The 15,395-nt window shown below is 36.7% G+C and overlaps 1 protein-coding gene across 14 annotated transcripts in view; it reads left to right on the forward strand.

Annotated features, from left to right (window-relative positions):
- LNPK (lunapark, ER junction formation factor) overlaps positions 1-15,395 on the forward strand; it is a gene marked incomplete at its 5' end in the record, with an annotated part of 55,446 nt that overhangs the window by 25,264 nt on the left and 14,787 nt on the right. For 9 of the 14 annotated variants that reach the window (XM_082314153.1, XM_082314147.1, XM_082314150.1 and 6 more), the window contains 4 exons: positions 3,035-3,286; positions 8,444-8,549; positions 9,230-9,300; positions 10,584-10,754. In XM_082314153.1, the coding sequence (XP_082170279.1) occupies positions 3,035-3,286; positions 8,444-8,549; positions 9,230-9,300; positions 10,584-10,754 (600 nt within the window). The remainder of the gene's footprint in view (positions 1-3,034; positions 3,287-8,443; positions 8,550-9,229; positions 9,301-10,583; positions 10,755-15,395) is intronic. The other 5 variants (XR_014228385.1, XR_014228386.1, XM_082314145.1 and 2 more) reach the window with 1 other exon arrangement.

The following is a 15,395-nucleotide window of genomic DNA, read 5'->3' on the forward strand; positions in this document are numbered from 1 at the left end:
CCAATGCGTTTGTGGATCCTGGGGGTGGTATCAGAGATGTGGGCAACAGAAATCATTCAGGTTTGTGTGTTGTCATTAAATAACATCTACAACCCCTCTGAGATGAAATACTGCTATGGATGGGCTATTGGTCTTGCCAAGGAATGCATTTCTCCTGTTCTCATAATGTAAGTTCTTCTGGTAACTTCTTTTACTTGGGGAGCAGCAGTGTTGGCAAGTTCTCTTAAGTATGAAATAAGAATAGCGTGAAAGCCAAATGAACTTTTAAGTGGAGGGGATTAAAAAAACCCTTGTGCATAACCTGGTATCATTTTGTGGAAACTAGCAATGAGTCTCGCATTCTTACCTCTGTAACGAGGCTAAAACTACTGAAGCACATCTCTCTAATACTGACTGTAAAGTACTTGGGTTCAACATCTTTGTAGGAGCAAAAATATGGGGAAAGAGTCATTAAAGTAGCAGTAACTTTTTAAAAATTGAAAGTCTTTTTAAAGGAGGCTTGCCAAAAATGGCCCTTCAGAAAGAACAGGCAAAAGGGGCAAAGCTATTGCAGGTGGCGTGGAAATTGCTTAGGAATAGTGTATTGTGGGCTCAGAATAAATGTGGATATATCCATGACTTATGAAGCAGACTCAGAGCTGTTACGCAACCAAAACTGACATGCTTAAACCACATGATATAGGAAGACAGCCTTCAAAATGTCAAGTAACATCCATATGTAGAAATTATAGTCATGATCTTTGACAATTTTATATGTAAAACCATAATAAAGCAGGCTTTGTAATGAAAAAGAATGAAGATAATCTTAGCAGTGGATTAAAATGTCTTTTTATAGATATTTAAAATAATCTTGGAACAGGTAGAGTTAGGCTTCATATTTATCACTCATTTTTAAAGATCTGCGGAGCTGAGAAGAGTTGAGAAATTGCATACCTTTAGCTTGATTTTTGAAACCAGTACATGAGTGGAGACTATAACACAAACTTGAACGCATGGATAAATAAATCATGGGGCAGAATCAATGTATTTGGAGATGGGTCATGCCTGTTGGTCAGATGGCATGGAGAGGATGATGCAATTATTCTAGTGTAGACTTGAAAGGTTACTACTAAGGTCTCTCATAGAAAGCTCTCAAAGAAATGTCAGTGGTGAGGTTCATCATAAGTGAATTCTTGATTAAAATAAAACTTTCAATATAGGAGCAGTTTTCAAAATTGAAACAAGTCACCAAGGAAACCTTAAAGGAATTTCTGCAACTACCTCACCAGTTTATCCTGGTTTCCAGATTCTGAACAGTTTAAATAGTGAGGGGACAAACTTTACTTGCTAAAACCAAGTTAAAATACAGAATCTTCATACCCATTGGGTGATCTAACTTGGACAATAAAGTTGTGTGACAATGCAGTCATGCACATGAAGGTGTGGCAGGGGAAAACTAGTAATTCATCCTGCTCAGTAGGAAACTGAACTAGGTGGATTTTTAGTAAGACTTTGTGCAGTTTTAGTCTTCTAACTGATGATACCAAAGAGGTTTTTTTTATTTTTTTCTTGTAGTGTACACTAATCCTGTGTATATGTGCAGATGTAGGCAAGAATGTAGCCTATGTATGTTGCAATTTCGTGGCATTAGATGTTGGCAATTTTCCAAAAGAACTTTTACATTTGACCTAGTACTTCAGTGATAGCAACTCTTTCTTAGCTAGCGTAAGCTGATGTTGCCCACTTTCTGTCTCCTCCAGCCCATACGGAAGCTTCGCGTGGTAGCGTTGTACTTGTGGGGACAGGGGTCATGCCTTCAGACTTCAGCACGCCCATCTCCCTGTGGCTGGTTGCCAGCGGACCTGTAAACTGCCTGCTAAGGATTTAAACTCTTCAACCCGACACAAAGTCAGCAGATAGACTCTCTCTAATCTTGAAACTCAGGGAGATGAATTTAAAATCCAATTCTAATGTTAAATTCCATTTATTGTGAAGGAAGACAAGCAAGCTTGTTCAAACTAATGTGGGTGCTAGACACTAACTCTGTAGGGTGCTATAGTCTTAGGTGTAGGCATTCTTGGGGTATACCTTTTAGAGACTAAGCTGTCGCTTGTTAACGATGTTAATGTCTGCAGCCCTACAGTGAGGGTTACATTTCAATTTGACTGTTGCAATAGTGTATTTCAAAGGCTCCCTAGAGGTGATTAGGTGTAGATGGGATGAGAAATAGATGATAGTGACTGCTGTTAATGAGTACTGTTCCTGGCTTGTTTTGGGGAACAAACTCATGTATAAATATAATGGAACTTCAGGTTTGCATGAATAATATAATATCCAAACCTTAATATATTACCTGGATGATATTCCCATTGGTGTTAATGAGAACTCTGGCTTCAGGTAAGAAGAACTGAGGAAACCTTTTAAGTTTTTTGTAATAGCGACTTAATAGTAACTCTGATAGTGGAGTGAGAAGAAGTAAAAGTAAGGAGATGTTCCAGCAGAGCCTGTTCTTGCTTTGTGACGATCCAAGCATGTGAGTTGTTGGTAGAGTTGCTGAGAAAAGTGAACAAAACTCTGTGATCTGAATGAAGCATTAAGTTTTCTTCTGGCTTTAGAATTGTTTTGTTTATCCAATTTGAAAAATTTTTACTAACTCTGGGCACTTAGCCTGGATATTTTAGACATTGACTGAACAGTTTTTGGTCCCATGGAAAGCTGAATACTTGAAAGTGTGTTTAAACCATAGAGTAAAAACAGTGGTCAGTTCTGTCCGTGCATTGTGGTTTGAATCTAGCTATTCATATCTCCAGCATTCTGCCTTAGAGAACAGAATCATAAGGTAGGTAACTGCTAATTTTCTTCTAGAAGAATTTTGCCCTAAGTATTTAACAGTTAATGATTATTGCTATTAAAATATAGTATTCTGCGTGGGGTTTACTTCTATGGCATGCTCAGCAAGGCAGCTGATGATCTTTCTGGTTTTGTTTGACTCTAATTTGCTGATTGGAATAACAATATTAATGTACTTTTACTAATCTCTTGCTTATAATGCTAGATGTTAAATTCAGTATGCATACGTTCTTGTCAGAAATTCGTCAGAGGACTGCAGCTCAAAGAAGTGCTTCTATGCCCCTGCCTGTGACTCCTAAACAAGGCTCTCCAAAATCACTGGTTCCAGCATCTCCTAATCAGCAGAGAGACACATCAGCTGTGAGCGGACCCTCAGAGAGAACTGTTGTGCCATCCTTGCAGTCAAATGTTTTACCAAGACGCCCTGGATCCCCTGCTACTTCAGTGCCTGGAATGGGTAAACAGAGCACTTAATGTTATTTACAGTTTATATTGTTTTCTCTGGTTACCAATAAAATAGGCCATTTTCAGACAGTATGGAAATGGCATTTCATTTGGAAATAGCAGAGCAGTTATCTGATTAAGCAGGAGTTCCATATTCAATTAGCCATAACTCTTTACAGCTGGCACCTTTTGATGCTGAAACCTATTGCCTGAGCTCATTTAACTGTTATGGCTTCTTTGTTTAAATGGCAATAAAACTTTGCAGTATTCTGTAGTCAACAATATAGCATACCTTTTTATGTTCTTAGTTTAGAAGAGCCCTACACTTATATAAATCAGGTACAGAGGAGAACACTTTCAGAATGCATTCATGTTTCTCACTAAACCCTGCACATATTTTTTAACATGCATCTTGACGTTTATTTAAATTTTTACTCTAGGAGGTATAGTCATGCAATCTATACTCATAGATTAAAGTGTAAAATACCAAATACACCAGAAAAGTTGTCTGCTGTAGCTGAATTCTTCTAAAATTGCATTGTTATTTTGGTACAAGAGTCAGAAGTTTAGCAACAGGGTGAAATCTGGTAGAAATGAGTGCTGCTTAAAATTTTGTTTCATATCCTGAAAATGCTCTTCCCTCTTTCTGGCTTGGTGTTCAGCTGGGATGGACTTTATTAAATAGAACATGAACTAAATTCCATAGGAGAGAGAGCAAAATTTGAGGGTTTTGTGGGGAGGCGTTGTTCTCATTCTCCTCATGGATGGTAAAGCTGTGTATGGGTTAGTGCCAGGCCCTTCATTTGTTGCAGGATGCCTGGCAAGTTGGATCACAAGGCAAGAAAGGAGATGAAATGCTGTCTTGAAAACAGAAGGGATGCAACTTGCCAAGAATCTTTTGAGCACCACTGTAATGTGGAGTAGTTCTTTGCTCTTTACACAGGGATCAAGAATATTTTTCTCTGCCCTGTGTTCCTGATTTTTAACTTGAAGTTATTTAAGTCCTACAAACTGTATGTCCTTGCTTACTAACTTCCATGACACAATCTAAAAGTAGGACTATACATAATATATTGACACCCGGTCTCTTAATGGAAGATGTTGGGCAGCTGAATGTTAAAATGCTTGTTCATATTTTTTCATTTAGTGGAATAAACTTGCCATGAAAAGTTGTGATCTCTCGCTTCTCTGCAGAGTCCATTAAGCCTTATTTTTTGTTAGTAATTGTTTACCTGTATTATGAAACTGCTAAATTTGTTTTTATCCCTGAAGTGAACTGTAAAGGCAAGTTATTAGTAAGTCTTAATTATTTTGAAGTCCCAGAAATCAGCTCCTTGCACCAGGAAATTGGTCATTTAGTTACAAAACACGTTTACTGAAACCTGCTTACTGAAAATTCCTTAATGAGTTTAAAATTGCATTCTCTTGTTTAAAAAGCCAGCTATATAATAAAATAATATCAGCTATATAATAGTTTTATTCTTAGGGGAAGATTCAGGCACATTGAATAAGCTGGATGAAATTCAGCCTCTACTGCAGAAATGGTTTAGAGGAAGAAGGAAAAAAAATTAATGGACTTGTTTGAAAGGACAGTTGCCAAGCCTGTTAATTAAAATATTTAATGTAGGTTTTGTGATAATGCTTTATAGGCACATTTTTTTTTTTGACTTATAACTGATATTTTGACCAAGTATGTCATAGATAGCAATGGAAGCCACTGCAATTGTCAGTTAACATGGAAGCCCTGTTTTCTCTTGAATTTCCCTAAACCTTCCAGGCATATAAAATCTCAGTCATGTAGCTGTAGTGAACAGTATGTAAATTCAGTATGTATAAGAGTAATATCATTGCATCTAAGTTTATGCATGGCTTGCAACAAATATGAATAGCCTTAATTATCTCTACTTTAGAGAAGATTAATAATTCATTTTCATTATACTATATTTTGTAGAGGAGAATCAATTTAACGTGTATTACCACAGAGCTCCCATATGTTTGAAAATTAATAACCAGCAGGTAGTTGAGAGTTTGCCAAGCTTTGCAGAAATGACCAGTCTTTCTACAATGATTGCTTTTGATGTTTATATTAATTACTGGTGTCCATAACAGCAGGAGAACTAAGATGATTGGTTTGAGTTATTAGTAGGTAGGAAATTGAAGTTCTTTGAGTGTGTTGTGATGTTTCGTTCTAGGTAACTTTATTTAATTTTTACCTTGTTTATTAACTTCCGGAAACTTTTTATATATTGGTGATATACAGGTCATATGAAAATTTGGTCTTTTGAATGTAGGGTTAAATACACATTTGAATGTTAGCCAGATATTCACAATATTATACTAGAATTTTAATTTTACTGCAGATTATATCAGTGCTCCGGATCTTTACTTCACACCTATGTTGGATGTTGTCCATTCACTTTTTTTAATGGAAGTATTGGGTCTTTCAGGTTTTTGTGAAGCTTTAGGAAATGCATTGTGCCTGAACTCTTCTCTGGACAGCTTTTTTCAGAATCTATAAAATGAAGCATTAGGTCCAGTTTATGTTGCCCTGAATTTGTTCTGCCTTGCTGCTGTGAAGGTTTTCTTAGTCTGGGTTCCTGCTTGTTGACAGAATACAGGGATAACTTGGGAATGCGTTCACTGATTGATATCTCCTGAATTCACTTCTCCTGTTTGTGAAAGTGAGGGTTATTTTAAAAACATGTGCTGAGCATGAAACTTTTTTGTGCTTATTGAAGAGTTGTAAATTGCAGTGTTTTCTGATGAAATTTTATTGTGCTTGTAAAGGACAGTCCATTTAGGTCAGTATTGATGAGAGGTGTTTTGAAAGGCTGTGCTGTTAGAAATACTGCAACCTTAACGACAAGATTAGTCTCATTCTATGTGTAGCACTTCCAGAAGGCACTGCTGAAGTTGTTTGATTCCTACAATGTTTCTGAGTTTGCCATGGAGGTTAGCTGTACATGGCATTCAGCTTGAGGTTTACCACAATGTAGCACGTTTTGCCATAAGTTACTCTTTTTCCTTTGCTGCTTTCATCTGTGAAGGTTAAAAGGTAGGAGGCTTGAGATAGCAATTGCTGGCAGTTACATTTAATGCTGTATTTAAACTTAAAGCCCATTTTTGGATCAGCTTATCAAATAGTAAGACTTGCTGTGTTGTCTTTGTGTGCACTCTACTTAAGAGGTACATGTTACTTCTTTGTGTATATTTATGAAAGAGTATCAGCTGTGTTGGAAAATATGCCTGTGCATGTCCTGGTGCTGTCCCCAGCTAAGGTGCTACAAGAAAGCTAAATTTGTCTTATGAGAAGCTTGAAGTCCACTGTTTTTTTCCATGGTATCTTTCAATTAAATGTCCTTCTGAACTAGTTCAACTTGCTAACAAACTCTGCTCTCTTGGTAGTCCTCTATTTGGATTTTTTAAAAATCCTTTTTGCATCTTCAGACAGTGGGTTTAGTTTGTTTTACCCTTTAGCTTCCTCTTTGTTTATTGGGCATTATGGGGGATTCTGTGAAACGTATCTTTGTAAGAAAAATACTGGAAGCATACAGCAAATTGAAAAGAGAATTGAAGGCTGAATCTGTGGTCACTAAAAGCCTTTCTTTTAAGCCATGCCTCTTGCATATCTGTTTTTACTGGATACAGTGAGAATAGCTACAAGCCAGAACTCTTCCCTGAGAAAACGCTGGTCACTTTTTGTGCCTTGAGAATTTTACTTCTACGAATTAAATATACTTAGTTCTTGCATGGCTTCAGATTACTGTATGCTCATCTCAGTATGAAACCTGCTAATATTAGTTGATTTTTTTCTGTCTAACCTTCTTTACTATTTTGAGCTTGAATAGAACTCTTGCATTATTACATGTAATTTTGTTATTGGGTTAAACTGAGTCTTATCTGTCAGGTTTCATGATTTTGTCTTCAGGTGGCTTGAAGCTGACCATTAAGTCAGTTTCAGAGTTCTGAAAGGACTGGTTCGTTGTCCTGCTCAAATGTCCTTTTTTGCGGCCTTTGAATTCATAAAGGTCTTATGGAAATACATTTTAAGTCTTCCCTCCCACCCCCCAAGTGCTTGCTTAATTATCTTGCATTCAAGACTGTCTGGTATCTGTTTGTTGAAAGTACTGTCACTTAATACCTCCTGTGCTTGTGTAAAATGTCTCTTGGCCAGGCGCGTGGCCTTGGGAAGAAGTTCCAGATACTTAGCTATTTGAATGGTCACGTTGGAATGATTCAGACTTAGTTTCTTACCAAATTGTGTTTTGCTCATTATGCCTAGCATCTTCTGTTTTAAGGCTGGAAAGGAAGGTAGACATAAGAACTCAAAGCTACATAAATGGAAATTGGCAGCTTGCGGTGGTCTTGTACAACAGACCAGATGTTTTAAAACTCTGTGGAAAGGCAAGTTTGTGCCACTGGTCTACTTTAACTGCCAAATGTAAACAGGTGAAAAAGGCGGTACCTACTATTGCTGTTACCTGTTCTTAGTGGAGTTTTATTTTGATAGTAGTTTGTTAAACACATGGGATATGAAAAATGATATCTTAATAGTGGCCTTCTGGCTTCTTTGACTAAGCATAAATCTGAAAGTATCCAACTTTCCATTAAACATGGGATTACCAAAATGCCAAATGTCTAGACAGGTTTAATGTGTAGACTGAATGCACACTGAAGGCATGCTCATGTGGTATAGTAATTACACAGAAACCAGCGGGTGCTTCTTTATTAACATCTTTAATTCTTCTACTATTGTAATTGATTTTACCAGATTTATTGGTGTAAACTTGAGGTGTTAAATATGCAGAATTGAGAGTATATGAAGAAAACTCTAAGGAGGTGGTTCTTTGCTCAAAAAGTCTCTATTTGTGAGTAGTCATTAAATACTATTGATGCCTTAAGTTCTTTAGAAATTATAAATTTAATTACATATCCAAAGTATAAAAATAGAATGTTTAATAAGATTATAAGCTAAAGGAGCAGAAGAGGAACTTTTAACTATTGTGGCTTTAAAAATCTTACAGCTTTCCGACTGGACTAAGAAATATGGCCATGTATATTAAGTAGGTGCAATTATTTAATTACACTAGCATGCACAGTGAAGTATGGGATGATGATAATAACAATAATATAGTTGAAAAGAATTTTGACGTAGTTTGTGTCTTCCTAGGTCTTCATCCTCCAGGCCCTCCTTTAGCAAGACCTATTCTTCCTCGAGAAAGAGGAGTTGTGGATAGAGTTATTGAATATTTGGTCGGTGATGGTCCTCAGAACAGGTAAAATGTTGCTAAAGGAAATACATAAACACTTAAAAAGTTAAGAAGCTTCCTATCTCTTAAGTCAGACATGTCATGGTTAGAAGAATTGCAAATTAATTTGTCTGAAATGTTCATAAAGAAATGGCCCTTTCTCAGTGCTTCACCTGAAATCTCTTTGTAGGAAAAACAGTAGCATTTTGACAAAATTAACTGCTGCTTTGGGTGGTATTAGTCATGTGGTACAAAGAGAAAAATCTGTGCTCAAGTGGGTGAATGAATTGTATTTTGAACTAAAAAAAAAAAAATCTTTGCACCTCAGCTTTATTACCATTATAAATGCTTTCAGATTGCCTTCAGAACTGTCCAAACATAACAGAACTTCTGTGTTAACCATGGTCACTTTTCATGTTGACTGTATTCTAATGAAATGTAGACTTAATTTGGACATTATTTTCTGATGATGATATTAAAAATACCATGAGGTTTAAATTGTAGCTAAGAATATTTCACTGTTTTTAAACCAACTTTAAAAACTATTATTTAATATAGAGATTTAGTTTGCTTAATTTAAAGGATAATTATTTCACTGTGGAAATTAACTTTTAAGAGTAAATATCTAAGCTATTAGTCAATATGTAAGGTAAAATGCATCTCGCTTTTACTTAAAGGTATGTAATTATATTATTCATGTTTTCTAGGTACGCCCTTATATGTCAACAATGTTTTTCTCACAATGGTATGGCTTTGAAGGAGGAGTTTGAATACATAGGTAAGAGCCTATCTGTGGTAGACTTGCTAGTAGTTGGCTTATGTTTCATAACTAACATGCATCATACTTAATTTTGCTTGCAGTTAAATACTTAACTGACACTGTGAAATGCCACTTCATACAGGAACAGTTTTATGGTAACTTATTACTCTATACCTTATAGATTCACTTCAAGACTTAGAGAAGTACTTTATTGCAACCTTCAGGCCAAGGATTTTATGTGTAGAAAACTATTTAGTAGAAATAAGCCTTCTCCAATACATCCCTGAGAATTGCTACTGGCTATGAATGGTTCTCAGAAGGGTTTTATATTGAGAAACTATCTGACATTAAAGTGTGCCTCTTTTACCAGAACTTAAACAAAATTTTGCTTTGGCAAGAAGATCTTGGGGAGGTATCGGAAAAGGAGTGGGAACAAGCCCTAGGGGGCTATACGTGAATTTATGGCTGACAATAACTTAAGACAGACAGAGCTCTTTATTGAACACAGATGTTTTATTTTGCCTCCTTTCTACCACAAGTGTGAGCCTGATGCTTAAGAAATGAGGGAATCTTAGATAAATCTTGTATTTTATTTTGTTTTGCTTAATTTTATTAGTAAATATACAGCATTGTAAGAATAAGCTGAATGTTTTCTATGGAACCAAAGATATGTAGTTGATATGTCATCTTAGGTCAAGTGAGTTCACAATTCAACTGTGCAAGAAATTGCCATTTCCCAGGCTCCTTGTCTTGGGGGGGTGAAATATGCATTTAACTATTAAGTGGTACTCAGGACTTCTCCAGAACAAAACTACCTTTTCTTAATTAAGCACCCCTGGAGCAGAATGCTCCTCAAAAAGCAGAGACATACCTTGCAGAATCCATAGCATCCCCTTACTCAAAGGGTGAGGAAAGTGACATCATAAGGGGGGGGGGAAATAATCTACCAACTTAATTCTTTTGTAGGAAAGAATAGAGGAACACCATGTGGCAACATCTTGTGGTACTGAATTGTATTATTTTGTTCATTGTGGTCAAGTCTTTCACGGTGGTGGGCAGCGCTTGTAAGTGCAGCAGAGCTGAAAGCAAACAGGTTTTTAAGAAGCAAACGTATGCTGAAGTTAAAAATGGAGCTATATGGAACAGCTTGTGTAAATTTGATGGAGGTACTCTCAGGTACTGATAGTCACTTATTTAATTCTTTGTTTTTAGTATTTTGGACAGGCAGAATGTAGTGTAGGAATAAAGGTGAAACGTGAAATTAATTAGTAAGGCTACTTATTGAGTATGGTTTTGTGTAGCGTTTAGGTGTGCCTACTGCTTTTTCCTGAATCCTGCAAGAAAAACTAGACCTCAGGCTCCACAGCTTCCAGACTTCAGTTTTGAAAAAAAGCAATCTACAGAATTGCGATCTGAAACTGAGCCTCTAGAACCTAGAGAGAGAAAGCCCCAGGAGACTCAACAGACAGAAGGTATGTGCTAATCTCAAGAAGTCTGCTCTTTTAATAATGTCTAGTGAAATCCCACCCTGTCATCTAGCTCTCTGTCTAGATGACTTTTTGATAAAAATAAAAACTTCAACACTGCAACAGGCTTCCTAGAGAGGTGGTCGATGCCCCAAGCCTGTCGGTGTTTAAGAGGCATTTGGACAATGCCCTTAATATGCTTTAACTTTTGGTCAGCCCTGAATTGGTCAGGCAGTGGGACTAGATGATCACTGTTGGTCCCTTCCAACTGAAATAACCTATTCTATTCTAACGTCATAGTGGGTGCAGTTTATAAGGTTTTTTTTTTTTTTCAATTCTTGTCCCTGCTTCTAGCTTAGCTTGTTGATACTATTGTCTTCTGTCCTGTAGCTTAAAATTTCTTCGTATTAAGCAATACGTCTCATGCAAATCATGGCATAACAAAATTTTTCACTCTAATATTACTGATAAACAGATAGAAAATAGCACTGTACATTACAGAAATAGAAGGGAATATGTCCAGAAGTCGTTAACTTTCACTGTGTTCAGCAGGTCATTTGACTGAGGTGTGTTGGAATTTCTGCCTTTGTTCCTTTTGTTGTTTTCCTCAGGGCAGGAAAATCTAGTAAAACTGCCTTGTTTAAAATCAGGGAGTTCAAAGACAAATTGTCAATTTTAATTTAACGTAGTTCCTTTTGAGACATTTTATAGTCTGCAGATACAGTAGGCATCTGGTGTACAGCCAACAGGAAGATGCAGTGTTTTGAAAGTCTCCAGAAATTATAATTTTAAACCAGGGAATCTCCAGTTAGATATGCTATTGAGTACTTGATAGGATTTTACATTAGTTTAAACAGGGATCATGAGGGGAAGCTATTGAATAGTGTACAGCCCTGAGATTCAGGCTAGAAACACACCAACTGTGGGAAACAGTGAGAGTGTAACAAAAGAATGTTTCTGCTTGATTATCTTTTTAACAGGGAGTACAAAATGGCATTGACCTTTACTTTCTGGCATGAGGGCTGCATGGGACTGGCAGGGAAGTGATACCAAGCCGTAGCCACCTCTGGGTGTGGTCTGATGCGGGTGTGTTACAGGGAAAACTTGGTTTCTTTTCCTGTGCCATAGTGTGCTCTTACTTCATTAAAAGTACTATTACTAGCATGAAAGTAAGACTGAAATCAGATGCGTGAAGCTAAGACGATGCATCATCTTTGCCCTCAAATAATCTGATCATCTTTTCAGTGAGTGGAGGGTAGGGTAGTAGCTTCTTGGCTACTTTTAAAGTTAGAAGATTCTTGTAGAAAAGGCATCATTTGTTACTGGGGTCTTGAAAACTCTCTGCTTATTTTCCTCTGTGTGAATCAAATGGGGAAGCCCTTCAGCTCTTGGAAATGTGTGCTTCTGAGTATTATCCATAATTGCAGGCTTTTAGAGGTTGGGGGGGGGATGTGTGTGCTAATTAAGCTGGTATTGTCATTGAAGGAAATGTTTATCAAACTATGCCTTTAATGGGTCTGAGCTGCTGAGTCAGTTTATAGATGTTGTAAAAAATGTAAAACTGTAAGAACTAGTGTGAGATTTCCATTAGGCACTTGAGATGTAGGAGTGAAAATTCTGCCAAATAATTTTTGCTTTATTGAAAGCAGAATTTTATCAAGTATTTCAGGATAAAATATAGTTTTATTGCAGTAAATGCAACTTTACCCATTTACCTTTAACACTGAAAGTTACTTGTTTTTTGTTGGTGTGGTCTTGTATTAATGTGCTTCTTTATTTAAAAACAACAACAAAAGAAACCGCTATGGGGTTCATTCCCCAGTTCTTTTCCTGCTAGGAAGTATATGGTGAAATTTTTCAAAAGAGGCATAGGAAATAAGTAACTGGTATGCTGACTTTTGGTTTTATCTAGCTTAAATATCTGATCTTTTCTGAATATTTTATCTCCAAGATGATATAAACCATTCTGTTTTGATAATTAGTAAGCAGCTAGAAATAGTATGTGTTAATATTTTACATAACTAATACCTGAGAAATGTCTTGTTGATGTAGAAGAGGCCAGTGCTACCTTATCAGTTTGTCACTGTGCATTAACTGCCTACGACTTGCTACAAAGTAATCTCTTATGAATGAGAAAATCCCATTTTCAGTAAATCACTTTTTCTATCAGAACCCTAATTTGAAACACAACTGCTTACAGGCAGTCGGGCTTTATTAATAAATGAACATATTCCTTGATTGTAAGTTTAAGGTATGAAGCTATCATTGAAGTATAGCTCTAGGGAAGGCTTTTGTTCACTACAGTAATATAGCTGCTGTCACAGCAAGAATAGAGTATATCTTCACTTCCAGATGTAGACAAACATTAACATCAGGAGACCAACTTCACAATGTTGACAACACAGGGAGATCCAACTCTTATCTGTAACTCATTTAAACCATATCTGTATAGCTCGAAGAAACTGCAAGCTAGTGTGATACAGAAGTGCTATAAATATTGTTTTAGCAGTCAGCTACTTTTACTAATGAGTAGAGCATGAAGCTGAATCATTTCAGTTGCGTGCTCATGCAGTGACAAGCATGTTACATGCAACTCCTGTGGATAAGAGATCTGAAGAATGTTTATGGGGAGCGCTGTTGGCACTGAACCTTGGATTTTTTAAACCTCTGGAAATAAGGAGTCATCAGCTGTCAATCTGATACAGATTACTGGCACAAACATCGTGCTTCCCTGTTCAGCAGAGTAACTTGGGAAATTCTAGTACCAGAATGAAGCAATATATTTCAGTTCTTTCCTTACCTTTTTCTTAAATGATTCAATCTTGAATTTTTTTCATCAAAAGGCTAGTTTGTTCTCTTATGTGTTCTCTTAGAAGTATTAATGTTTGGATCATATTGAAAAAAGTCAACAGGAACCATTTTTATCCTCTTGATTAATTTTGCCTTGCCTATATTTGGTACTGTAAACGCTGTGTTCTTGATTCAGGTTTAGCATTTAGCAATGTTTTGAAGGTTGAAACAAAATTTGACTGCTTCAGTGTTTTGTGGTGAATATCTGGTGCTGATGTTCAGAGGTCTTCATTAGATGCCTTTGAACTTCAGATTTCACCACGGCAGTCAGCAGTTTGTGGAGACAGCTTCCTGTGTTGTCTCCAGGTTTTTATGGAATTCCTTGACCATCTAGATGAAATATTTTATGATGATTAATGCTCTGTCACTTTTAAGGATTCTTGGAATACAGCAACTGCTAGTATGTTTGAAAGGACTTCCATTTAAAAGGTAGATGCAGAAACTTGGTTTGTTGTTCAGCAGAAGGGATAACAGTAACGCTGTCCTTCAGAAATAATGCTGCTTCAGGTGTGTGCTTATTTATGAGTTCTACCAAAAGTAGCGCTTGGCTTTGGGCAAGTGTTAAAGATGGAGCAGAAACTTTATCTAGGAATAAAACTGGTTCAGAACAAAGGACTGGGAAATAAACTTGAGTATTTATTCTGGAAAGAATGGCCTGAGTTTAGTGTGGTGTTTTTTTTTTTCTTTTTTTAAAAAAGACTGGAGGCATTTTCTGTTTCAGAGATTTGGCTTGTCTTTTTACCAAATATGCTCCCCTTTCATAGGAGAGCATGAGCCCACTATATTTTTTTTTGTAAGCAATTGTTTCTTTTCAAAGATGTGGGTTCTGCCTGCTGTGATCTTTCCTTAGTTCGGCTAATATGGCTAGAATTCAATGATTTCTCAAGCAGATATGGGCAAATCACCTTGAGTTTAATGACTTGCAAACAAGTTCTTTTGGTTTAAAAATGTATTATGTTTCCAGTCTGCCACAGTTCAGTTTTGCTGAAGAACATAGCTTGCCTTTTTTGGAGGATGTAAAGGGTGCAGGGAATCAAATGCTATGCTATTATCGGGCTTCATTTTCAAAGGCTTCAAAATAGCTTTCTGTGATATCAAAGCCATGAACACAGACTGCTGTGAAGCACGTGTTCCTTGAAGATATTTCAGACACGTGGCACTGTGTGAAAGTCTGTCCTAATGGGGAGCTGCAGTAGTGAAGAAAACTTGTCCCAAAGGTCTTGAAAGTACAAGTTAAGTAGCTGTATTTTAGTGCAATTATCTTACACCACTTTTTGTGAATTCCTACATGAGACATACATCTTCTACTTAATTTAATAGTGATGCAGTACTGTGATTTCACTGGTTACACAGTGAAATCTCCTCTGCAACAAGAGGGGTAGCTGACTACTTACATATGTACGTATGCTTTCTAAGCGCTAAGCATTAAGCAGGAGCGTTGGGGGAAAAAAAGCAACTGCTGTAGCCAGGAGCAGGTTTTTTAAAGTTGCGTTGGTACAGCTCTTAAATTTGCCTCAGGCCAGCATAGGGCTGTTTGCTGTTGAGATCATGTATGTGTAGCTGCATTCTTCAGTTAAATCATGGATTAAATATTAATCATCAAGGACACTAATTTCCTTTTGTCATCTTTTTAAGTTTACAGTCAGAGCTTTCTCTTGTTAGCTACTGCCCTTAATTAAATCATGCAGTATTGAGATCAAGCTGAATTTAGGCAAGCTTTCCATTAATCAGTGTATTTAAAATGGAATCACTGTATATGTTTAATGAAGGCTGGTCATCTTTCTAGTTGGAGTTAGT

The sequence above is a fragment of the Platalea leucorodia genome, assembly GCF_965183815.1.
Source record: "Platalea leucorodia genome assembly, chromosome: 5".
Lineage (NCBI taxonomy): Eukaryota > Metazoa > Chordata > Aves > Pelecaniformes > Threskiornithidae > Platalea > Platalea leucorodia.